This window comes from Sinocyclocheilus anshuiensis, unplaced genomic scaffold (assembly GCF_001515605.1).
Source record: "Sinocyclocheilus anshuiensis isolate Anshui unplaced genomic scaffold, SAMN03320099.WGS_v1.1 scaffold1255, whole genome shotgun sequence".
In the NCBI taxonomy this organism is placed as follows: Eukaryota; Metazoa; Chordata; class Actinopteri; order Cypriniformes; family Cyprinidae; genus Sinocyclocheilus; species Sinocyclocheilus anshuiensis.
In genome coordinates, this window is record NW_015540914.1 from 47,071 (window position 1) to 72,236 (window position 25,166).

General features: G+C 36.4%; 3 protein-coding genes across 3 annotated transcripts in view; all 3 read right to left on the minus strand.

The window, feature by feature from the left end:
- Positions 1 to 7,597, minus strand: part of LOC107689278 (beta-ureidopropionase-like) — a 12,624-nt gene extending 5,027 nt beyond the window's left edge. The window contains 10 exon segments of the mRNA XM_016487224.1: positions 588 to 630; positions 1,199 to 1,280; positions 1,363 to 1,475; positions 1,477 to 1,497; positions 1,499 to 1,537; positions 4,156 to 4,317; positions 5,695 to 5,789; positions 6,993 to 7,080; positions 7,233 to 7,404; positions 7,572 to 7,597. Of these exon segments, the coding sequence (XP_016342710.1) occupies positions 588 to 630; positions 1,199 to 1,280; positions 1,363 to 1,475; positions 1,477 to 1,497; positions 1,499 to 1,537; positions 4,156 to 4,317; positions 5,695 to 5,789; positions 6,993 to 7,080; positions 7,233 to 7,404; positions 7,572 to 7,597 (841 nt within the window).
- Positions 7,598 to 10,632: 3,035 nt separating this feature from the next.
- LOC107689286 (uncharacterized protein C22orf15) lies at positions 10,633 to 13,206 on the minus strand. Its single transcript, XM_016487229.1, has 6 exons — positions 12,833 to 13,206; positions 12,486 to 12,575; positions 11,810 to 11,896; positions 11,311 to 11,433; positions 11,144 to 11,215; positions 10,633 to 10,896 (listed from the first exon to the last, which is right to left on the minus strand). The coding sequence occupies exons 1-6, from the start codon at positions 12,939 to 12,941 to the stop codon at positions 10,760 to 10,762; spliced, it is 618 nt and encodes a 205-aa protein (XP_016342715.1). The 5' UTR covers positions 12,942 to 13,206; the 3' UTR covers positions 10,633 to 10,759.
- Positions 13,207 to 18,016: 4,810 nt separating this feature from the next.
- Positions 18,017 to 22,125, minus strand: LOC107689287 (adenosine receptor A2b-like). The gene is made up of 2 exons (XM_016487230.1): positions 21,430 to 22,125; positions 18,017 to 19,208 (listed from the first exon to the last, which is right to left on the minus strand). The coding sequence occupies exons 1-2, from the start codon at positions 21,762 to 21,764 to the stop codon at positions 18,215 to 18,217; spliced, it is 1,329 nt and encodes a 442-aa protein (XP_016342716.1). The 5' UTR covers positions 21,765 to 22,125; the 3' UTR covers positions 18,017 to 18,214.
- Positions 22,126 to 25,166: the final 3,041 nt, after the last annotated feature.

Genomic DNA, 25,166 nt, shown 5'->3' on the forward strand with positions numbered 1-25,166 from the left:
TATAAAGAATATCTCTTTGGATTTGAGACTTTAGTCTTTGCAACTTTACAGATCTTCTTTATGCACCAAGAGCTTGTAACACTCCAAAGAGAAAGGAAAAATTGAAATCGTATCATATGACCCCTTTAAAAACAGATGTGCTGCTTTACATTTCTGTGGAAGCCGTGATATGTTTTCCTGGATTCTGGATGAACAGAAAGTTCTAAAGAACAGCAATTATTTGAAATAGAAATCTTTTGTAATATTATAAATGTCTTTACTGTCAGTTTTGATCAATTTAGTTCATAATTGCTGACAGGGCCGTCCTTAGGAGGGTGCAACTGGTGCGGCCGCACCGGGCCCCACAGAGAATGGACTGAGGGGGACCCCGCTCCCTACCTCGCACCGGGCCCCGTGTCAGCTAAGGATGGCCCTGATTTCTGAATAAAAGTATTAATTTCTTTTAAAAAAATCTTACAGACCCCAAACTTTTTAATGGTTGTGTAGATATGATTTGACCTTTCGGCCTTTACCTTTGTGCAAGTCACAAGAGAAACAAGTTTACGTACGCAACTACATGCACATGCTCAAAATGAATGGATAATTACCTTTCTTTCCATCTCCAAATGTGAACTCATTCTTGAAATACTCCTAGAAAAGACAGATCTATATCAAGACTAAAAATCTCAGGTCTCGTCTGCCCAGAAATCAGCAGTAGAGGGCAGCAGAAAACACACATCTGAAACTCCAACGCTTTCATATGTGAGGCACATGGTCACTGCTTAACAGACTGTCGAAATAACTCCCATTTAAGCCAGTTTAAAGATAATTGGTTTACTGTATCTACCTCTGAGAATAAAAGTCATCCCTCTAAGACATTATAACCACTAACAGAGACCAGACTCCACAGAGCCACAGAAAAAAAAAAACAAGAGCTCAACTTGTTTTTTCATCTGTGTAACATTATTTGCAGTTTGGCTTATAATCCCGTTTAAATTATTAGCATGTGCTTATCTAATCATATTAGTTCATATAGTTTACTTTAGTTGTGGTTGTGATATTATCACAGTATAAACAGTGCATAGCTGGGGCAAACAGGACATTTCCTGAGAATCTCTGTGTATGTTTTAGACTCGAGAGCATCTATTGGATAATGTACGTGATTTTTAAGAATGTTTAAATAATTTTTGGCAGTTATTGGACAAAAGGTGGCACATACCATTCCCACACGGCTGATGGTACAGGTGAAGCAGTGGTTTGCGATGGCAGCATTTCTGGCCTCAATCGGCCACATTGGTTCACTGTAACACAAAACCAGCATCAGCATAATGGAATACAGGCTCTAAGTTATTCCCATGAAAAGACAGCAGTACAACACGATACCTGAGCAATCCAACTGTGGCCGAAGGGTTAAAGATGATCTCAGCCCCATGTATGCTGTACATTAACCAGTTGAGAGGATGGTGTCGGCCATAGCAGATGTTAACTGCAACCTTTTCCAAACTGTGTCTGGAACTGTGTCACGGTGGCCGGTATTCCCTTCCATGTAATATGTTGACTGGACAAGGATGCAGTTCAATTTTAAATCAAGTTCAATTCAGTTTTATCTTTTTCTATCAAAACAACAAGAGTTAAAAGTAAACGTTTTATTTCTTTTCAGTTTATTTCTTCATAGGAACAGATTTGGAGAAACTTCGAATTACATCAGTTGCTCAACAATGGATCCTCTGCAGTGAATGGGTGCCATCAGAATGAGGGTCCAAACAGCTGGTAAAAGCATCACAGTAATCCACAAGTAATCCACACAAATCTAGTCCATTAATTGGCGTCTTGTAAAGTGAAAAGTTGCATGTTTGTAAGAAACAATTCCATCAAGGCGTTTTAACTTTAAAACATATCGTATTTTGGCCAGAAGCAACGGTCTGAAGTCAAAAACATCTTGATGATGTATTTATTAAAAACATGCAGCTATTTGCTTCACAAGATGTTAATTGATGGACTGGAGTTGTGTGGGTTAGCAGTGTATTATTGTGATATTTTTATCAGCTGTTTGGACTCTCATTCTGACGGCACCCATTCACTGCAGAGGATCCATTGGTGAGCAAGTGATGCAATTTCTCCAAATGTGTTCCAATGAAGAAACATCGAGGGTGAGAACATTTTCAGCAAATTAAAATTTTTTGAGTGAACTATTCCTTTAAGATCTACTACTATTTTTATTGCAGGGCACAGATCCCAAATCTTTATAGGAATATCTACAGCACATTAGTCTTGAACTACACACGATCACCTTCACCAACAGTTAATCTGACTAGGCTGAAAATGATCTTTTCTCAGAAAATGACTTATGCAAAGCCATTTTAGTCTACAATATCTGTGACTGACAGGACATTCTTCCAAATATTTGAACTTTTGCAACTAGACCATATATATTCTAATTAAAACTATCAGTGTAAGGTGAGAATAACTCATATTTTATACTAAGCATTATTAAATAATGAATAATGATGCCCAAAATAACTTATTTTATAACTAATAACTATTAAATAATCATTTAAGTTGCACACTATTTTAAAACCACTTGTCATTGACGGCATGTGTTAGGAAGTGTAAGATTCAGCGACTATGTAAAGACTGCATGAGAGATAAGCTTGTGTTTTAGCAGTAATTGTCGATGTCTGTGATATCTGATCATCCACTTTTCAGAAGATTAAAACAATATACATTATGTTGTAATTTAGATTGTGGCCACAGTTTGTGATGTTAGTGTAAATTCATGCAATTGATGCAGCATGGAAATTCATGCAGGGCTAAGCTGGTTTCTCAGAAGAGTTTCTGTGTAAACCTTTTCCAACATTGATTTTTATCAGCCTAGACAGCAGCAAAATCCTCCTTAATTTTAATGAAAACAACAGAATTGAGCCATCTCTGCCATCTGGTTCCTGCAGGTACACTCAAGCTTGTTGTTTCAGGAAAAGAGAGTGGCTACATTTCCTGAATTGAGCATTATCACAGTGTGGAATCGATCAAAGGCACAACATGAAACTGATAAACAGCACAGCTGGGGAGAAATCAAACGTTCTCAACCACTTAAAGTGCCCACAGATCATGTAGTGCAGATACACACACACAAACGCGTTTAACCTGAAAAATGACACCCAACATGCTGGAACAAATCTCTGAAAACAAGAATTTCTATAGTGGCTGCACTGAACAACTTTTCAGTTTTCCAGTAAGATACAGACATACCCATGTGGCAGCACAAAATACTGATAACTGTATGAATATAGTGGGGTCCAAAAAATCGGGGGATTTTTTGTCACTTAAACCTAAAAATAAAGTTTTACGATTCTAAAAAACGTACAATAATATATTGTTACAACCTGAAATGAATAAGAGATATTTCAGATTCTGCACTATTTCTAGGCCACTATTCAAATAAGTGATTATGTGACTCTTGCAAGTGGTCAGATGTTCTTGTTTCCACTGGAGCTCAAGATGCTCTGGATCACTCTCAAGAATGCTGGAGAACATGATATTCAGGTTTTACACAAACTTGTGGAGTTCATGCAGCTTGAGTGCTGTTGTCATTCAAGCAAATGTACGTTTTGATATTCATGCTCATTTTAATACATTAGCGGCCCCAAGTTTGGAATAATTTTAAAGTTTTTTTTTTAATGTTTTTGAAAGAAGTTTCTTGTGCTCAATAAGTCTGCATTTATTTGATCAAAAATTCAGTAAAACAGTAATATTGTGAAACATTCTATTTGAATATATTTTAAAATGTAATATATTCCTGTTACATCATGTGACACTGAGCAATGGCTGCTGAAAATTCAGCTTTGCCATCACAGGAATAAATACAATATTACTGTTTTTACTGTATTATTAATCATACAAATGCATTTCTTTCAAGACCATAAAAAAATCTTTAAAATCTCTATTCCAGATTTTTGACCAATAGTGTATATTGTTACAAGATCAATCAGTGAAATACTAATGGTCTCAGACTTTTGGAGCGCACTGTATTAATATTTAATTTACAGTTTAATTAACTCATGTTAGCTTAATGTAAATGAGTGATGACACTCTATTAATCTAAATACAGAGTGTCACTGTAGCTGTGTTGTTTCACACTGACAGTTGTTTGACGGTTATGCAGTGGGTGACACTGACCTCATTGAAGTCTCCCACACGGGGAATGTGATTCTTCCGTGATTTGCCTAGAACATTGCCATTATTGGACACCACGACTGCAGTGTTCCACAATGTTCCACCATGAATCTCATCTCTCTCCAAAATGGGAGACACCACCACCATGTTGTAGTTTTTGGCCAGCTACAAAATGAAAATCAAGCACATACGGTATCAGCATTAGAAGTAACGACTGCAGAAAGAAGAACACAGCAGAAGAGCCACATGACATTTCTAACCTGAGCTAACTTTGCCTTGCCATAAAAAAGGCCAAATTATCTGATATTTTAAGAGACTTATTGACTTTGACACACAGTGATGAGGGTCTGATTTCCTGTTTTATATATTTTTATTTTGCATGCTGTTCACACAACATGAGTTTGATTTGCTGGATGAAATGTTTTCAAATATTAATAAGCCATGAAAAAATATTAATAAAATGTCAAAATATTTTAATATTTATAATAAAAACAAAGGATTATGTCAAACTACTTAATACAGTTTTTTTTTCTTCAGAATTTCATTTATTCATTGGGGCTTTTTACTCTTCATTATGATATCAGGAAAGACGTATAACCATGACATTTTTATTTTATGCGTCAAAAACAAAATGAAAAACATACTCCACATACTGTAGAAGAGTTTTACTATTTATTTAATATTAATGTTCATCATATAATATTATTAATTTATATATATTTTATTTTGTTATTATTATTGATATTATTTAATATTATAATTTCACTCTTTTACTTCATTATGATATCAGGAGATTTGCATCACCCTGACATTTTTATTTCTCCAAAAATATTAAAATAAATTTTAATTCAGAAATTAAAAACTCTAATCGCAGAAGAGGTATATTCAAGTATGAACTGTATTTTTAATGTATTTTGAATAAATTAATAAACCTGGACAAAAACTTTGTTAATTTTTGTATAATCTCTAGTGGTCTTGAAGAATCTGTATAATGAGCAGGAAAGAGTACAAAAATACCAAAAAAAAAAGTACTTAAATAAGCACTTATTGGTTCTAGAAATGTCATTTTAGGTCATATTCGCGAAAGCATAGATGCGGTTCCTCTGTAAACAATCAAAGGCCACATAATTCCTTAAGAGTTCAGTGTCAGAAGATTCCACAGTTACGTGCCACAGTGCTCATCGGCCTGTGGCTCTCGCCCGTGGTCAGTATGTCCCCGTCCCCTCTGTGGGCTTAACCTCCTGCTATTTCCATTAACAAATCACCAGCCTCAAGGCAGCTGCACGGCACTACACCAGTTAAAGCAAACATGCGCTATATCAAAATAACTCCCTTTGCAATGGGCAAAAGGGAATAAAACGATTAAGTCCGTGCTAATGGAAATACAGCCTTGTCTTGAGTTCGAGGAGTGAACAAATAAATCAATCAGGGGGCTGAGATTAAATATTTGACTATATAACTAAAGATGATGCAAAGGATGATTGTAACTTTAAATTTAAATAAAGTTAAAGTTTTTTTTTTCTCCATTCATTTAACTCTTACCTGAATACAAAAGCGTGTGGTGAGCCCATCCTCAGCCGATTCGGCAAACTCTGTCCAGGGCTCCCTCTCTCGTGTGCAAAATGCAAAAGGCATTGCTATGGATGGAGGACACAGAGAAAATTATGCTTAATATTTTCCCCGAAAGATTTCATTTTTACCAGAACTGAATTTTATTTATGAGAGTTCAATCTGTTGAAATTGACTCTCCTTGGTGTCCAATAAAACTTTGTTTTGCTTGCTGAGAGGGAGGATGAGGAGTACAGTAGATAAGTTTATGGTCATATTTATCATTAGCGGTTGTTGTTTAGAGCAGGACGAAATTATCATTTGTTTACATGGCATTTTTAATGACTACTATGAACGCAAACATGCTTCATAGATTTGCATGGAGACACAGGAAATCAGAGCCCAGGGGTCAAAGGTTTACATGGGAGTTTACATCAGCGCAGCTGAAACGTCATCACTACAGTCCTGCTGCGCTCTGCTGATGTAAACCGGATTCCACTGATGTCTTCACGGGCATGTTACATCACTGAAGGCCAAGAAGTCTTCCGATCCTATACTGGGCTTTATAAATAAGCCCAGTAATTGCTTTGAGGACAACAGGAAATGGTTACAGAGAGCTATGGAATAACAATAACAATAATAATAATAATAATATTTGTGACTAAATATGGGTAGTTTGTCATGAGTCAAACAATGTGACACGCTATTCTTTATCTAAAATTATTTTTAAAATAGTTTTAAATTAATTTATAAATATTATACATGTAGATTTGAATCATTTTATATATTGATTGATTGATAGACTCATAATTACACCACAGGACTCTTGAAGTGAACTGCAAAAAGCTGAAACATTAATAATAATCATTAATTACTTAAGATTAAACTTGAAATTATTCATAAATGGTTATATATTACATATATTATATAAATAACAATTTATATAAAACCATTTATGAATAATTTAATGTTCACACACACACACATTTTTGAACTGTACACATTCATATAAATTCAAACCTAACATGATGTTTAATAAAGTCTCTATTTTTTGTCAACTAGGAATGTTGTGAAAATCAATCAATCAAATCCATTATTTTTGGAGAACAGGTACATAATATTAAAATACTTTGAAATAGATAAATACAAATGTATTTAACAAAAAAGATGCAATAAATTTCATATGACACCCGACTAGAGCTGTATATATTCCAACTGCAGTCGGACAATGGTGAATTCAGTGGAAAGAGTGTTAGATGCATGTGTGTGTTTGTGTGTTTTTGTATACTCACTACAGGCTTCCTGGAAACACACTATATTGACCCCACACATGGCCGCCACCTCTACCATCTCCCCCACACGCTTGTGCAGAGCTTTGATCTATGAAAGCAAAATTAGAATATGGAGTGTGACGAATTCAAATTAATAATAATATATTAAATTTGTTTTAGCATGTATATGTATGTATGGGCCTGACAGAGCCAAAATGTGCCACCTGGCCATTATATGTACTGTGTACTTCATTCTCTCACCTGTTCAAGCACAGGAGCATCAGGGGGTAAGACTAGCTTGTTCTGAATGAGTCCCACGCGGACAGTTCTGGGTGGTCTGAGCTGCTCTGGAGAAGCCTCAAACACATAACCCTTCAGATCAAAATCTTGCTCAACTGCAGCATCTATTGCACTCTGGGGAAGGTTCAGCTTCCTGAAATGCATGTATTACAATTTTAAATGGCATAAGCTCAATAAAATCTAAAAGCAAACAAATAGGGAAGAGTAGGGATGACTGTAATGGTCAAAGATACATTTGTTTTTCAGTTCAGTTCGTAATTTTACTACACCACAGTTAAACTATAGTTAGTGTAGCAAAACCATGCAATACCATGTGGCAGTACCATGGTTAATGTAGTAAATCCATGGTTAATTTTTGTAAGTGTAGATTTTAAACTGTATTCTCTGATGTTGTTGTATATTTAAAAGTGTTTTTATGCTTTACTAATATCTGAGGCAAATTTTCCATGTTTTCCATGAATAAATTAGCAAAACCAAAAGGGTTTATAGTTATACAATATGCTAAAAAATAAGAATTTATTTCCTTGAACAGGCAAACTGTTTGGCTGTTGTTATTAATTATTAATGTTCTACGTTATTATGTCATGTTTTGGTTTTTTAGTTTCTGGAAATAATGAGAAAATGAAACCAAGGAAAAGCAGTTTATATTTATGGGACATCTATGAGAATGATAAAGTTAGAGCATGTCAGATTTCACGTCAAATTCACATCGTTGACAGACATCAACGACATTCCCAGGGACTCTTTTGTGGCCAAAGTCCACCATAAATCATTTACTCGGTTTCAACTTTTACTAGATGTAGTTACAAAATTAAACTTCTAGTGTAAAAGCTACCTTACATTTGGACAAATGCTAACCGTCTGAACCTGTTAATCTCCTTAATTATGTCAGAGTTGCCTAGTTTCATTATAGAGCATATCCATATAAAGTCAGCCGCCATCGCAGCTGTGTGTGCACTGCAGCTCCCTCCAGTCGTCTAGAATCGACTAATCTAGAAGCGCGTTTGTGACTTACTTCGGCTCTTTTCCGAACAGCAGTCTTCTGACCTCTCGGAGTTCAGCCTCAAGTACATATGTCACCAGAACCTTCTCTAGCGATTCAGTCTTTCCCAGACATTTTGAGCTGCCTGTTCACGACAGAGGGTCCAAAGCGATCCCTACATGATTTGTTGTTAGCCTTCATGTATTACCAAGTCAAGACTGAACAGTTTTCAAACCAAAAGTATGTCCTGTAGGCGTTTTTATGTAGTTTCAAGCAATTTCTGCAGCTGTGCTGCAACACGTTACAGTCCTAATTACAACCATACCTGTCAACCCTCCCGTTTTTCCCGGGATTCTCCCGTATTTTACCATTCTATCCCGCTATCATCCCGTTTAAATATTTTCCCGTATTTTTAATCTTTCTATAAAAAAAAATCCCACTGGGCGTATTTTATATGTTTGCTACATTCGCTTCCGGTAAAACTCCCGTAATTTGCATGGGCCAAACCTCATTAATAATCACGACAACAAATTCCAAGGTTGTCCAGTTGCCAGATCTTGTATGAAACACATCTTTCTCACGCGATCGACGCATACCAATTTCAACCCATTTGTCCCCTCAACTTGGCAACCCACAGCCCAGCGATGCTATTGATATGTGCGCATGCAGTACGCGGGAAGGAAACAATGGGAGAAGATCAGGGCTGCGTTCAGCCCCGACAAAAACGGTGCAAAACGTTCCCTTTCATGGGAACTTCGAACTGCGTCCTCTAGGGGTCGCTATGGGGAACGCCTCGTCGTGACCCGTGTCTGAAGCATACATTGAAAAAACACCAACTCGTTGGCCGGCGACAGCCATGACGTCACTACCGGTGCGACTATAGTATAAATAGGCGCCGGAAGCAACAATAGCAAAATATATAAATATGTATAGTATTTTTATGTTACATTAATCAGTGTCTAGCACACCTTCCTAAGGAAAGGATATGGACCAGAAGACATTGCAATCACTATATGATATTTAGACAGACTTAAAGAAGTTCCAGATCTATACATGTGCTCTTATTATTTCAGTTATTTTGCCTTTAATGTAAATAAACATGTGCAAACAATATACTTGCTCTTGTAAATTTATTTTGATGTTAATTACATTGTGTGAGCTGCCTCTTTAATACGCGTGGTTTATATACATTCTGCTGCTGATTGGGCTGACATTTTTGACACAGCCACCAAACAAGAGAAAACGTATCTCAAACCCCATTGCATACCATTTCCAGGAAACATGTCATTCAACCCGGAAACCGTAGCAAAACGGTGCACACCAGTTTGAGCTTGAACTTGCCCCAGGTGGTGCTCCAGTTAAAAAAAGTAAATATACATGTAAATGTATATTTGTATAATGAGATATAGCTTACACTTCAAAAGGCTATTTAATTGATTAAATATGAGTGCTGCAAGTTTCAAAGTCAGGTGCTGCACTGCTTTGTTTACTGCGGTTACGGGGGAAACGTCTATAATTCTGGCGAAAAGCGCCACCTGCTGGCAGAGAACGAATTAGCATTTTTCAATAAGCCCTTCTGCTCTTTGTTAAGACCAAAGCCAAAAACTACCCTTATTTTTACGCAGAAAACACAAATGTGAACTGGTGGATCGACAAGAAGATAATGAATTATACATCTCTAAAGATATAGCCTACACTGTAAAAACGGTTACGGGGGAAACGGCTATATTCCTGGCGAAAAGCGCCACCTGCTGGCAGAGAATGAATTTGCATTTTTCAATAAGCCCTTCTGCTCTTTGTTTAGTCTAAACTTTAGACCAAAGCCAAAAACGACCCTTATTTTTATGCAGAAAACACGCAGTTGTAAATGTGAACTGGAGGATGGACAAGAAGATAATGAATTATAAAACTCTAAAGATATAGCCTACACTAAGATATATTTATGTTACTAAATGAATATAATTATTTGATAATAATTGTTTAATTAATATAAATATAAAATAATATAAGATTCAGTAAGATTTATTTTAATAAATGCATTTATTTGATGCAGTAAAATCAGTGATATTGTGAAATATTGTTACATTTCACTATATTTTATAATGTACTTTATTCCTCCATTTTTCAAGTTCTCAGTGTCACATGATCCTCCAGAAATCATTCTAATATGCTGATTTGGTGCTCAATAAACATTTAATTATTATGTGAAAGCAGGATATGGATTCTTTGATTAATAGGAAGTTTACAAAACTGAATTTATTTAAAATATAATTATTTTGTAACATTATAAATATCTCTCTTGATCAATTTAATGCATTGTTGCTGAATAAAATTATTATTATTATTTTTTTTTTTTTAAATCATAGTGACCCCAAACTTTTGAGTGGTTGTGTATATACACAAACAAAATTTATTCTTCACATTGATTTATATGACATAACCAATTCTATAAATAAAATATTTACAACATTGTTAAAGAACACAAGGAAATAGTAAGAGAGTGTTTTCAGCTCCGAGGTGTTGTGATGGCTTTCTTAAAGTTGATAGCAGCTTTGATGCGGTTTTGACTGACTCCTCCCCTTTTAGATGCTCCACCCCTTTTGTCCCTCTCCTTTGAAGGATTTGACAGTTTTCTCAGAATCTCTAAATTTAGCAGAAAGAAAGATTACATTAAAGAGAGAACCAACAACTACAGATATTGTGTGAAATATAACAATGATGTTATATTTCTGCTGATTAGTAAGCGTACATTTTATTTTCATTAGATTGGTGGGAAAATCCTTTAAAATAACAATACAATGAAAAGAAGCAGCATGGAGTGTTTTTCTTGATAACAAATTTTTCCTTTTTAATAAATTATAGATTAATGAATGAAAAATAGAAGCATTGCCTGCTAGCTCAGGGTAACTTGTCCCAAAGTCATACACTGCAGTATACTTTGGACCTTCACTGCCTTCACCTCCTGCATAAGAGAACATACAAAGCTGTATTTACTGATGTTTTCCGTAAAGTTATTGTGATATCTGATGTACCTGAAGTTGGTGAGGGCAAACTCACGTGATACACGTAATGGAATATAGCTCTCTCTCTCCTTCAGCAAACTGCTGACGAGGTCGGTGCTCTGTGCTCTCTCTGCCAAGTTCACCAGCTCTCCCATCCTGTCCATCAAGTCCACAGTCTCTATAGAGAACAGAACAGGTCTTTTTTTTTAGATCACCAACAGTGATCTGTTTGGCATCAAATTAACAGTTAGTAGCTTAGCAAGTGTGTTTCTGATTTTAAGTGTTGCTTGGAGTTGAACAAACCCCAGACCCTAAGAATAAAACTTCACTGCTTTTTTTTTTTTTCAAATCTAACAACCACTAGGAGCACCTTAGCAACCACATAGCAACGGCACAGCAAGTATCTGCAACCCCCTAGCTAGCATCATGGCGTTGTGTTTTGCACAGGTAGAAACAACTTATATATACTTCATAAATGTAAGAATCTAATTTAAGCATTGATGTAACTCAATTCATTTTCGATGTCAACCCAGCTGAAGCATACTTTAATTTACCTTGGGGATCTAGATTGCATTTTTCTTTTATACAGTGGATGAAGTTTATAACCTTGCAGTTTAGGTTCAGTATCTCCTCTCTTCCCTCTGTAAGAAATATATATTTGAAAACATTCCAACCATAAAAGCAAAGGAACTTTGCTATATTATATAAAATTATAATGTGAATATATACACTACTGTTCAAAAGTTGGGGGTCAGTAGAATTATTTTTTTTTAAATAAATAAATGAATGCTGTTATTCAGCAAGGAAGCATTACATGGGTCAAAACTGACAGTAAAGACATTTGTTACAAAGGATTAGAATTTCTGTTTCAAATAAATGCTTTGTATTCCTCAAAGAATCCTGAAGAAAATGCATCACAGTTTCCATAAAAATATTAAGCAGCACAACTGTTTTCAACATTATTAACAATAAGAAATGTTTCTTAAGCAGCAAATCGGCATATTAGAATGATTTCTGAAGGATCATGTGACACTGAAGACTGGAGTAATGATGCTGAAAATTCAGCTTTCCATCACAGGAATACATTTTAAAGTATATTGAAAATAGAACAGCATTATAAAAAAAATAATTAAAAAAAATACTATTTCACAATATTTTACAATATTACTGTTATGATATAATAACGTTCTAATATGAATAGGCTATATATATCAATTATCCTGCACTTACCACCAAATATCACAGTAATGAACATCTCAGTCTTAAGATGTGATGTTTTCAACTGCTTACTGTTCCAGCAGCCTGCAGTAATGAATGAGTCTGTTCACACAGTAGGAAAATAAAAGCCAGTTAAATGTTGTTGACGACAGCTATACCTAGAGACAAAGCCCTGGTTTATGAGGAATGCTGTGGAGTTCTACAGTACTGAATGTAATTGGCAGACTAGACTCAGTGTAATCAGAATATTATCCTGCTGTGCCACCACTGAACTATGGATGAACTCCCCTCCTGGCCTAGAATCTGCATTATATAAACAGCACCGTATTACCCGGCTACATTTTTCACTCACTACTCACTGTTTTGTTTTTTTGTTTTTGTTGGCTCTCTCTTTCTGTAACCCCCTTGAAAAAAGAGGAGAGAAGGGACTCTTTTTTTATGAAGCAGACCAGGCTGATTTGTCTCCATGGAGTTAGTACACAGACAGACAGGTTCTTTGATACTTTGAAGTATTTATCCAGGACATGTCTAGTTGAGTGGGGAACAGATCTATAGTCTTTTTCCCATGACTTTAAATGCAACAGTAAGAGAACAGCCCAAGTCCTTCCCAGTTGTGGCTATTTCAGTACTAACTTGGGAAAAAATTTGTTCCATAAGAAATGAGTCTTAAAGGATTAAGAGGTTAGCAAACTTAATTCATTTAAATGTCTGTTGCAGTTTTGTCCCTGTACTTCAGGACTGGGCATCTTCGGTCCTGGAGGGCCACTGTCCTGCAAAGTTTAGCTCCAACCCTAATCAAAAACACCTGCCTGTAGCTTTCTAGTGATCTTGAACACACTGATTAGCTTGTGCAGGTGTGTTTGATTAGGGTTGGAGCTAAACTCTGCAGGACAGTGGCCCTCCAGGACCGAAGTTGCCCAGCCCTGCTGTACTTTAAACTGCATGAATCTTGAGTAGAAGTTCATTTTTGGAAGTGAATGGCCTTATAGGTACATGCATTCACATAAAGATATTTATACCGTAATAACAAATAACAAAATATTTCTATTTCATATAAATGCTGTTATTTTGAACTTTCCGCTCATCAGAAAAATCCTGACAAATGTATCAAGGTTTCCACAAAAAAAATATTAGGCTGCACAACTGTTAGAAAAAAGAAAACAAAAAAGATAAGATAACAAATGTTTCTCAATTTCTGGAGAATCATGCCACACTGCTGAAAATTCAGCTTTGCTATCACAAGAATAAAGCACTTTTTAAATTATATTCAAATAGAAAACTGTTATTTAAAATTGTAATTATGTTTCACAATATTACTGTTTTAATGTATTTTCATCAAAAAAAGAAGAAACAAAAATTTTAAAATGACAACATTTTTAACAGTATTGTAAAAGCATTATAAAAACGCCCAATTGTGTCATAAAATATATTAGTTTACATTTTTTCCCCCATCACACTTGTAAAATTAATTAAAATTATAATTAAAATATATTTTTTGTCATCTTGAGGCCCCCTTAATTGGGAGCTGAGGAGCCCTAGTCGTCTGGTTGAGAACCACTGTTTTATAGCACCATTGCTGATTCACAATCCTGTAAATCTAGCCAGAATAACAGCCGATGAGACACAGACAGCAACTCCATGACAACATAGGCTTGAGCAGTCATAAACTCAGATTCCTATTATACTCAACTTTGCTTTCAAGGAAAAAAAAATGTTATCAGTGTGTAAACATCATCAGCTTCATCAACAGGTATTTTCCACAAATCTAGCTGTGATATGAAGCCCTCTATGACCTTTATGTCACAGATTAGACCAATCAGCCTGTTTGCTTAGCTCAATAAAACATAGATGTGTGCCAAGGGTTACTATGTTTTATATATACACATATACTGTATACACTACTAGTATACACTACAAAAGTTTGGAATAAACACAATGTTTTAGTGGTTTTGAAAGAAGTCTCTCACGCTCACCAAGGCAGCATTCATTTGTTTACAAAAAAGGTTAAAACTTAATATTGTGAAATAATATTACAATTTAAAATAACTGTTTTCTATTTTAATAAATTTAATAATGTAATTTATTCCTGTTATATCTAAATAGTTATTGCAGCAGGACTATTCTATATCTGAGGTACAAATTGCTATTGTTGATAAGATGATCCAAAAGCTCCGCTGGCAGACATGGAGACGAGCCCAGAAGTCATAATCAGAGTTCATTAGGAAGATGGGAGTGAATGCTGCATATTCAGATGAGAAACACAGGTTCATTTAACATCCTTTTGTGTCAACACACAATGAGCTTTTGTTTGGAATAATTTGAGCTGGATAACTGTGAAAGTTTTTTTTTTGTGTGTGTAAAACTCTGTGTAAAATCCTCAGGAGCTTTTCAGCTTTTCAGTTTTTGAGCGTGTAAAACTGATTCAGTTCAAATCGAATTGGTAAAACAGTAGTCTGCCTGCAAGCGATTCAATCTGAATCAAGCGTGTTTGAAGTAAAGCTACCCTCTATATCTACATTTGCATGTCTCTTGTATCTATATCATATGTGGAGCACGGTTCAGAAGAATGATAATGCTACCCTAAAATACTCTAGAAATCTCTTGAGATGCACTAGTGCACCCTTTAACCTGGAATCTTTTGGGACTTGGGGAACAGGCTGGGAAAGATACAATGTTAGGATTCATAAGACCCTTCAGCGTGTGATCGAGCACAGCTGCCCAAGAGAGGGACTCTCCCGGGATGACCACTTCATGTCTCCATGTCTGGAGACTCCTTCTTTGGAAGGAAAATAGCAAATCATTTTATAGCCTGCACTTAAGCTATATCACACACTTGGCCAAGTTGTTTACCTATAGTTTTATATCAAATATTTAAGCAATATTATGAGCAATAGTGCTTAATATATACAACTGTTCAATAAACATTAGTTTTTGAGTAAATTACAGAATATTGCCTGTTTCTTTGTCTGTTCTTCCTTTGTCTGTTTCAAACACAGCCGCAACATCACAGTAGAGTGTTTTGTTCCTGAATGAATCAATGTTCCCATTTAGTCGGTTCACTCAGTACAACTCATGCCTATGGGATATCGCGCTCTTGCGCCATTTGCTGAAGACACCTTTATTCAAGCCTGAAAGGCCAATAACGCATGACGACGTGGGCGGGGCTACCTGCCCACAGCATATAAATGCAGTCGCATACGTCATTCCTTTTGTTCTTCAGCTCTTCACCGTGCTGTTAACACCATCACGCCACATTCACAAGAAAACCCAGTGGTGACTCTTGTTGAAGAGAAAGGCATAAAAGAGAAGTTTTTAGCTCGAGTTTAGCACAGCGAAGAAATGGCTAATATACTTTTTCATGAGAAATGTCTGAGCATAAGATCTAACCCGTCCTATGGCATGTGGGTGTTTATGGTCACAAGCACTCTTGCAAAGCTTGCGGGTTCTGTTTGAAACAAGTGATGAGAACCTCCCTGCCGATCAGTGTTGGGCAGTAACTAGTTACTAGTAACTTAGTTACTTTAATAATATTACTTTTTGCAGTAACTAGTAGTGTAACTAATTACTAATAAGATTTCAGTAATAATATTACAGTTACCATTCATAAAACAGCTTAGTTACTTAGTTACTTTTGATGCCTCAACCCCGCTGATTTCAAATCCAACAATCAAATAATTCCTCGATTTATTTTCATAATTTTCACGACTCACACATGCATGTGATGTCCCCAGTGTAGCAGGCAAGCTTGGAATATGGAAAAGTTTACATTCAGCAGATATAAATATTGCATTATATTGATTTTGTCAGGAAAAAAGATGATCTGAACACTGTTGTGTATGCACGACTCAGTAGTCGCTTCAGTCGAAGTAACCTGAGGATCCTATCGCTATGTGCCGTTTATATAGCCAGATGACCCCGCCGATTCTAGCTCCGCTGCCGAGCCATTGGTTCGTTTTGAATACACTGCACGAACCAATGGCCGTGCAGTTACACTGCGTTATTAAAAGGCTTCAGTCATCGGAGAAAAAGGAGTTTTTCCCCAAAGCGTCTTAAACAGATGCAGTACTCGTTCTGTATCTCAGGGAACCGAGGTTACGTTAGTAACCGAGTACATTCTCCTCAGCAAGGTGGCATTTCGGGTGGTGCCATAAGGGAAGATGGAGGAAGAGGGTTTTTCAGCCATTACTTCCTCCTCCTAAAGAAAAGGGGTTTTTCCACCCTATTCATGACAGTTGAACAAGCACTTAAGGTATTACACATTCAAAATGCTTTTGTCACCTGTCATGCCCTCTGTAAAGCACGGGATTGGCTTACATCGGTGGGTTTACCCGATGCATATGGCCACCCATGGCACAGGACATTTCTGAGGTCTCCGTCGAGGGGGTTGCCTACAAGTTTTTGGTCCCTAGTGCCACGCATATCTGTAAGATATAAGACATAAGGTAAACGAGGGCCCCTGGGCCCCGCGCAGTTGGAGGCTCGGTGAAGAGCTGAAGAACAAAGGGAATGACGTATGCGACTGCATTTACATGCTGTGGGCAGGTAGCTGTATACTATGATGAGGCAGAAAGAACTGGCATAAAACTCAAGCAATGGGTTGATGTGAAATCAAATGTTTCATGAACATTGCTAGAGCATTACAATATCTTGTTGCAAAAGAGTGATGTTTAATTTAGATAATAAACTTTCCACAATTGCGAACAAAATAAGGCAGCAAAAGTAATTTTAGTGTAAACAAATAGTCAGTGAAATTAGGTGTTGAACCTTCAGGAAATGTTGATTGTCAGCCACATGCAATTTTCTGTTCATTTTATGAGATTTGCAGATTTTGCAACCCATTTACCAACTTTATGTCTAAACACAGTGACTATGAAAAGTTGCAGTCAACAAGGCTAAAATAACTATTTTAAGTGAACAGGCATTCAGTGTTTAAAATTAGCTACTTTTATGCTAGGCTACATTTATATGATATATAACTTATCTAATAGTTCTCAAAACAAAAACCAAGGGATGTGTGCCCTTAATATAATAATAATAAAAAAAAATAACGGGACTCAAAAAATTTATCCTATTTGTGTAAAGTGTCTCATAGAAAGAAGAGAGTCAAAGAGTAACACTGCTTAAAACCTTTCGTAGAGCCTACAAATACGCAGCCAAAATACATGGCATGAGTTGCAATGCTACATGCTAGCTTTATGAAATACAGTCTTGCTGACTAACTTTCATTAACATGCTTTCATTAATAATAGTTTTTCATTTCTGTGTTAATTGTTTTTGAGAGCATTGAATTTAGTTAAGAGAGATATCTCTAATCAGTTTTACTGTTCTAATTTTCTGTGAATACACATGAATAATTACTCAAAGTAATTAATTAATAAAACTATTTATTTATTTTGTACTAAAGAAATTCCAATTCAAAATCCTGTGACCAATTCCAGTTCCAACTCATGAACTGAAAAGGAGATTTTTAGAATTCACAATTTTTACATTCTTAAGATTGAAAAAAAAAAGTCATAAAAAAATGATTTTAATTTTGATGCTCTTTAATATGTTTACATTATCATTACAGTCATAACAATACCAAACTGTACACACTCAGTTCTGAGCTGCTACAGGTCCACAACAATGTCAAATCCTTAAAGAAGCAAAAATATGTACTTTGTATTTCATATTTTAGCCCATCATTTTTTTCGAAGCAGCAAATAAATAATTAGAATCCATCATTCAGAGTGTATTATTTATCAGGAAACCTCTGTGAGTTCAACACAGTGGGCTGTTTGTAGGTACAGAGCTGATTTAACGTGAAGCGGCGAGGATGGATCCTTCCCATCCGTAATGTCAAATACGGCATGCTTCCTGCACGCAACGCCTTCATTATTCCCAGTGAGCGGCGACTCTGGATGCCTCAGTCCCGGGTGTCTGTGAGAATTAGTGAGTTCCATAGGCTGATTGTCTAATATGGGTTTTTCTGTGGTAACAGGTCTGTGCGTGTGGCCAGGTTCGGCACTTTCACAGCTGCTGGTGGTGCTGCTCTGTTCAGTGTAGAGGTCCCGCACCAGGCCGTTGACTTTAAACCGAAGCGAATCCGCCACACTCGTTCGGGCTGAGGTACGGGTGCTCCCGTTGCAAGGAAGAGGCTCTCGTCTACCCAAGATGTGATAGCGCACAATCTTCCGGAAGGTGTATCTGAACTCACGTATGCGGTAGGCGTAAATGAACGGGTTCACAACTGAGTTTGCGTGTGAGAGAATTATAGCCAGATACATGATAAGAACCGGCGGCCGTTTACACTGTGGACAAAACAGAGTGAAACAGTTGATGATGTGCAGCGGCAACCAGCAAACCGCAAACAGGCCGACGATGATCGCCAGAGATTTTGCGGCATGGACCTCTTTCTGCAGGGTGGAGCGGGACTTGAGCTCACACGGCACAGCCTTGGACTCGATGCATTTGAGTTGGTGGCACGCAGCCATGAAGATCCGCAGGTAAATGGCCAGCATGAGGAGCAAAGGCAGCAGCACGCAGGCGAAGAAGTTGAAGTAGACCATGTAGTCCATGACCACCACCTCCTCGAACAAACACTTCATCATGCCGGGCAGGCAGGTGCTGTTGAGGGCCTCTTTTGAGCGGGCTTTGTGCCAGCCTAGCATAGGTGTTAGACCGATGATAACCGACAGAACCCAGCAGATTGCTATGATGCCTCTGGCACGCTGCCCGGTTACTAGGCTGTTGTATCTGGAAGAAAGAGAGAGAGAAAATCATGTTTTTCAAATTCCCCAGCCATAAGTGTTTGTTCCAGTTTGTCTAGACTGCACATCTAAAAGGTCCAAAGTACTAACAAAAGCAAGCAAATGACAGCATGGCTGTAAACCTAGACATCTCTTTAAAACTGTGCTCACGTCATGCTGGAATTATGTAATTATGAGTTTCCAATAAGTAATAACCTTTTGCGTCTGTCAAAGTGTATCTCATAATTGGGACCATTTCTCACAATTGCAATTTTATTTGATGTAATTGTGACTAGTTCTCATAATTGTGGCCCTTTATATCTCACAATTCTGTCTTTACATCTTACAATTACGATTTTATTTCTCTGGATTTTATTTGCAAATAGTTCTCACATTTCTGACTTTATATCTTACAGTTGCATTTTATTTCTCATAATTGCAACAAGTTCTCACAATTCTGACTTTATATCTCACAGTTGCAATTTTTTCTCAAAAATTGCGACTAGTTCTCACAGTTCTGCCTTTGAATTTTCCAGTTACGATTTTATATCTCACAATTGCATCTAGTTTTTATAATTGTGACTATATATTAAAAAATTGCAATCTCAATTGTGACTTCATATCTCACAATGTAACTCATATGTATCTCATAATTCATAACTTTATCTCATAATTACATTTAAATTTTTTACTTTAAGTCTAAAACTGGGTTCCATTTACTTGACCATTATGATGGCATGTAAAAACTCTTTGTACACTAGTGGGCTTTCTTTCTTTCACAAATACTTTTTTATCATAGAAATGAATACTAATATAACTCAAAGTAAAATCTCATAATTATGGTAATTTGGATACAGTGTGAACATTAGAACAACCCTGATGCAACCACATTGCTAATGATCCTAGCATCCATTCACAGTATTTCCAGAAAATTCCCCCATTGGAGCAATTAAGAAGAAAGAATGTGCTCAGAAATGTCAGTGTTTGGAACAGAAATCTATTTTCAGAGTCTCTTTTCAGGCCAGTGTGGGAGAACAACTGAGTTCCTTGGCCTCTATTTGTCTCATTCTCCAGATGTGGATGTTCAGTGAGCCACAGAGAAAACATCCCCGTCCCCCACCCAAAACCTGCTGACAGGACGTGGACACACACGCAGTCTATATCACACATCTCATTGAAACCAGCTGGACTGACCGTTCCAAAACATTATTCCAACATTACCTCAATCTCCATTAGCATGTTAGCTGCTCATTCTGAACAGTGCTAATTGTCTCATTATTAAGTGTAAAGTGTTAATGAAAAATAAAAACCCACTGGCATCTGATAAAGGATTTATGACTGACAAAAAAGCAGAAGTGGATGCTTGGTGAGGAAATCTGTGCAAACTATTAGCAAAAACATTCCAGAGTAAATCAGATTTATGTGAGGTTATGCTCAAAGACAGCCTAAAAATCAAGAGTTTAGACCTTGCTATGTTCTTAAATCATATTCACCCCAAAATAGTCAATAATCTTGTTGGAAAGACACAGTGTGTCCCATCACTGGGACATACTGTGTTAAAAAAAAAGAAATGCTGTTCAAGGCATGGTTTGTCCCGACAAATGGGAACAGTGTCATGCATGGTTAATTCCTGAAAAGACCAGCATGAATCTCCAGGCTGGTTTCCTTGCTGAAAAAAAAAAACATCTTAAGCCAGCCTAACTTAATTTGCTGGTCTTTTGTCTGGTTTTAGAGGGGTTTTGGTCATTTATCAGCTTGACCATCAGAAGACCTGAACACTTGAACCAGAATGAATCAATATACTGGTCCAAGCTGGTTTCCTTGTTGAAAAAAAAACTTCTTAAGCCAGCCTAACTTAATTTGCTGGTCTTTTGTCTGGTTTTAGTCATTTATCAGCTTGACCATCAGAAGACCTAAACACTTGAACCAGAATGAATCAATATACTGGTCCAAGCTGGTTTCCTTGTTGAAAAAAAAACTTCTTAAGCCAGCCTAACTTAATTTGCTGGTCTTAGCTAGCTAGTCTAAATGGGTTTTGGTAACTTTTCAGAAAAGTAGTCAAAACTGTTTCTCTTTAGTGCCAAAACTATTTAACAGAGGTGAAACATTTGAAACATTAGTCTACAAAATGTAATAATAAACAGAGCCAACAAACATGCCATTAATAATCAGAGAAACAACCTCCCTGAAACAATTAATGTTCAAAGACAGCAACACCCTTCACTCACCTTAGCGGGATCTTGATAGCAATGAAGCGGTCGATGGCAATGGCCAGAAGACTAAATATGGAGCTCTGGGTGAGCACTAGGACGAAGCAGGCGATGAACAGACAACCGTAGAAATTGGCACAGAAACCAGTGCTGATCAAAATAGAGAAGGGAATGGCCAGCACACCCACTGCGATGTCTGCCACGGCCAGCGAAACAACAAAGAAGTTGGTGATGCTCTGGAGGTTGCTGTTGAGGCCCACTGCCCAGCAGACCAACACGTTGCCCAGGATGGAGAGCAGGGCAATCAGCAGCTCCAGAATCATGTACAACACGTCGAAGTCATTGTTCAGCATGGTGAGGATGCTGGGGAGAAAGGACGATGCCTCGCCTCAATGTCCATAGCTGCAGCTCCAAGCAACAGCCACCTCACCGAGGCTTAGTATCAGCCTTACCAGAAGACCAATAATCGAATGTTACTTTAAAATGTTCCAGATTGTTGAATCGCCAAGTAAAAAGGAGAACTTTGTAAATATTTTAAAAAGTATCTACAGACATTTCTCCTCAAACTTTTCAGAGAGATTCGGTATTAAATAAATAAAATGAATGTACATTTTAAAATCCATTTTGACCCCATGTCATGTTGTTAGATGTGATGATCCAGTCCTCATTCCATGTGTTGCTTGCCCGTCTTTCTATAACATTTAGTATTCCACTGCATTCTCTGGAGAAAGAAGAAAGGAAATGATGTTATCAACTGGGAAACAAGCCTCTGAAGAGAAGGACTGGATAAAAAGCGATAAAGTAATAATTGTAGAATTTTAGACTGAAAAACATTTGGTGTAGAAACAATTTTCACTAAAAAAAAAATGAACACAATTCATTTCATAATTAATTACAAAGAAATGGCAAGTAACACATTGAATTAAACATGACATTTTTGAAGCAGAATGACTTAAATAGCATTTTCTTGTAAAACATACTCCACGATTCTTTGTTTTATATACAAATTCTAAAATTCATTTTTTTTTAATCGTACATGATTGAGAAATGCTTCATGCTCCAACATTTCATCATATGATTGATGGCAATAAGGTTGATGGTTGACCTGAGGAAAAAAGAGATTAGTCAACCATTTTAAGAGTTAGTTATTGTTGACACTGATAGCAATATGGGGTTTTAAGTAAACAATACAGAGTGTACAGAAGCAGCAAAATGTGTAACATAACAGCAGAATATTGAGCTTTTCCAGACGCAAAGCCCTTTCTTGTAAATACAAATGGCAAGCTAATACTTTGAAAAACATATGAGAAAACAAAGGAAACCTTAAGTGGATATTCTTTATTACATTTACCAGACACACCAGTAGTGATGGCCAGAAGCTCTTTCCTTTTGTTTTAGTGTTTATATGGAAAGTCATTCTAGCTATTTACCCTGGAGTGCTGCAGAGACGCTCACTGAGGTTACCCACCTCTGGAAGACATGAGAAAACAGCTGTTCTGTTTTTGTTTTTTTTTCAAATATATATTTGCCCATTACAAATCAAAAGAATATAAACCTTAATTTATAAAACTGTAATTATTATTATTATTAATAGCATTTTTAATTATAATTTATATATTATATATTGCTATTGTTAGACATTTACAGGTGGAATGAAGTATGGGGGGAGGGATATTCTCATTCTAGATTAAAAAAAATAATACTAATCTGGTGCACCCCTGCGTACAAGATAAGTCATAAATGTTTTGTTTATTATTATTATTTCTGGAAGAGAAATATATATATTTTATTTGATTTATTATTATCATTATTGTTTGTGAACTTTTAGGAGTACATTATTATACAGATGACCTCAATACAAGGACTAAAAACCACACGGGGTCTTTAACATGCAGTAGAGTGTTTGCAACACAATGTCTCCTGACATCCTGACAGTGTTCAGTCCCAGCTTAATTTCTTAAAACAAGATTCTGCCTGGGGGAAAAAAGAACAAAAATGAAAAGAATGTGAATAGAACCTGGCTTCTTGTCTTCCCTGCCACTCCAACTCTACAGTATGATTTCTCTATCCAGCTAGGTTCTTCTATAGGTGACTGTCATAAACAAGAAATGAAAGTGGGGGAGATGAAAAAGATTGTAGCAAACAGGAGAGAAAACATAATAAACAAGTAGATCCTGACGCCCAGACTCACAGCCATTGATATGGATCTGTGAGAGTTTAGGGGATGACAATGGGACAACAGAGAAACAGGTCTCCACAACACTGGATGAACCCTTTGATCAGTTTCCCAAAGCAGTCTTCTGGTTTCAGTGCCTTGTGTTTAAAAGAAGACAATGTTTAAGCTACTAGACAGCTTGTGACAACCTGTGCCAACGCCACACTCAACAGTGGACCCTTGTGGATGGATGATGGAAAAGATCATCGTCTACATTCATCCATCATTTAGCACAGTCTCAAACTGTATCTGGCTGAGAATCCGGATCATTCCTCATAAGGCTGACATCCCTAACTAAATCAAACCCAAAATATCATGGTTTGATAGCAAACCAATTCAAACACTGCAGATGAAACAGCAGGGCCGGCTCAGAACAAACAGATGTACTGTTCTTCAGCTGCGTGTGAATGATGGTTTTATAGCTGATTTACTCTCCTATTACATCAGCCGATTTGATAGGCTCATAAAATGAAAAATGATTCATTTTCATTTTTCAGCTGAAAGTCTGTTTTGATTCTTACATTCTGTGATTTATTTGCTGTTATGAAGTTAAAGGCAAAATGTGGCTCAAGACAGACATAGAAAATATGTTTAATGTAAAAAAAGTGCTATATATATATATATATATATAAAAAGTAAAATCAAAACACTACCCTTAAGATATGAAAAGCTGCACTATTTCCTCTCCAGTTCCCCAGCATCAGCAAGAATTGTAAACCCCTTAAGGCATATAAAAAAAAAATCATAATAAATATTAAACGGGCTCCATTTTGCTAAACCACTGAAATATTCATACAACTACACAGGTATCTACAAAAAGTAGCTGTAAAAAACACTTCGAACACATCTACACTGTACAGAAGATGCTTTATACAGAGGCACACAGCTATGGCAAGCTTGGAAAAGGTTTGACATTTATTAAACTAAATGGTATCTATAAATATGCATCAGTAATCAAATAGTGACTAGTATTGTTTTTGATTTCACTAGTAATCATGCATTAATTAGTGTTTTGCTGTTAGTCACTATTCCATTGTTAGTGGTAACAAATTTTTGTAATTTTTGCCATTGTATTATTTGAGCTGTTCAGATTTCAACTATTAACTATCAACAATAGCTAATAATATCTATTGCAGGTTTACTAGTGCTTATTTATTGCATACTACCTATTTATCAGACCGGAGTACAGTATCTAACATCTACACCAATTGATATCAGTGAAATACAAGAAACATACAATGTCTAAAATAAAAATGTTAAATGTAGGCTACAGTATGGTTAACTTTTAACAATATAGAGAGCTGAATCAACATAAAGCTAACTCATTTAAAAGCATAATATTAACACTACATAGTGTGGACACATAGATAGCTTGCTGGTGTTTGATGCTGGGTGTTAACTTTTGGACGATTTTCCTGCTTACTTCAGGAAACAGTGGGATGTGTAGTTAATTTACAAATGACACTATTAACAATTGGAATACACATAAATATCTAGTCTAATAGTGTCTAACAAGTAGTAAAACCGGAATAGGTAACTA

Bases quoted from the DNA above. Each gene is read 5' to 3' on its own strand.
- LOC107689286 (XM_016487229.1), bottom strand. From the start codon at position 12,941: ATGGAGACAAATCAGCCTGGTCTGCTTCATAAAAAAAGAGTCCCTTCT. The intron at 11,434-11,809 runs GTAAATTAAAGT...TGTTCTCTATAG, and splicing joins ATGCAATCTAGATCCCCAAG to AGACTGTGGACTTGATGGAC. The intron at 10,897-11,143 runs GCAATGCTTCTA...TGCTAAATTTAG, and splicing joins AAGTTACCCTGAGCTAGCAG to AGATTCTGAGAAAACTGTCA.
- LOC107689287 (XM_016487230.1), bottom strand. From the start codon at position 21,764: ATGCTGAACAATGACTTCGACGTGTTGTACATGATTCTGGAGCTGCTG. The intron at 19,209-21,429 runs GTGAGTGAAGGG...TCTTTCTTCCAG, and splicing joins GCTATCAAGATCCCGCTAAG to ATACAACAGCCTAGTAACCG.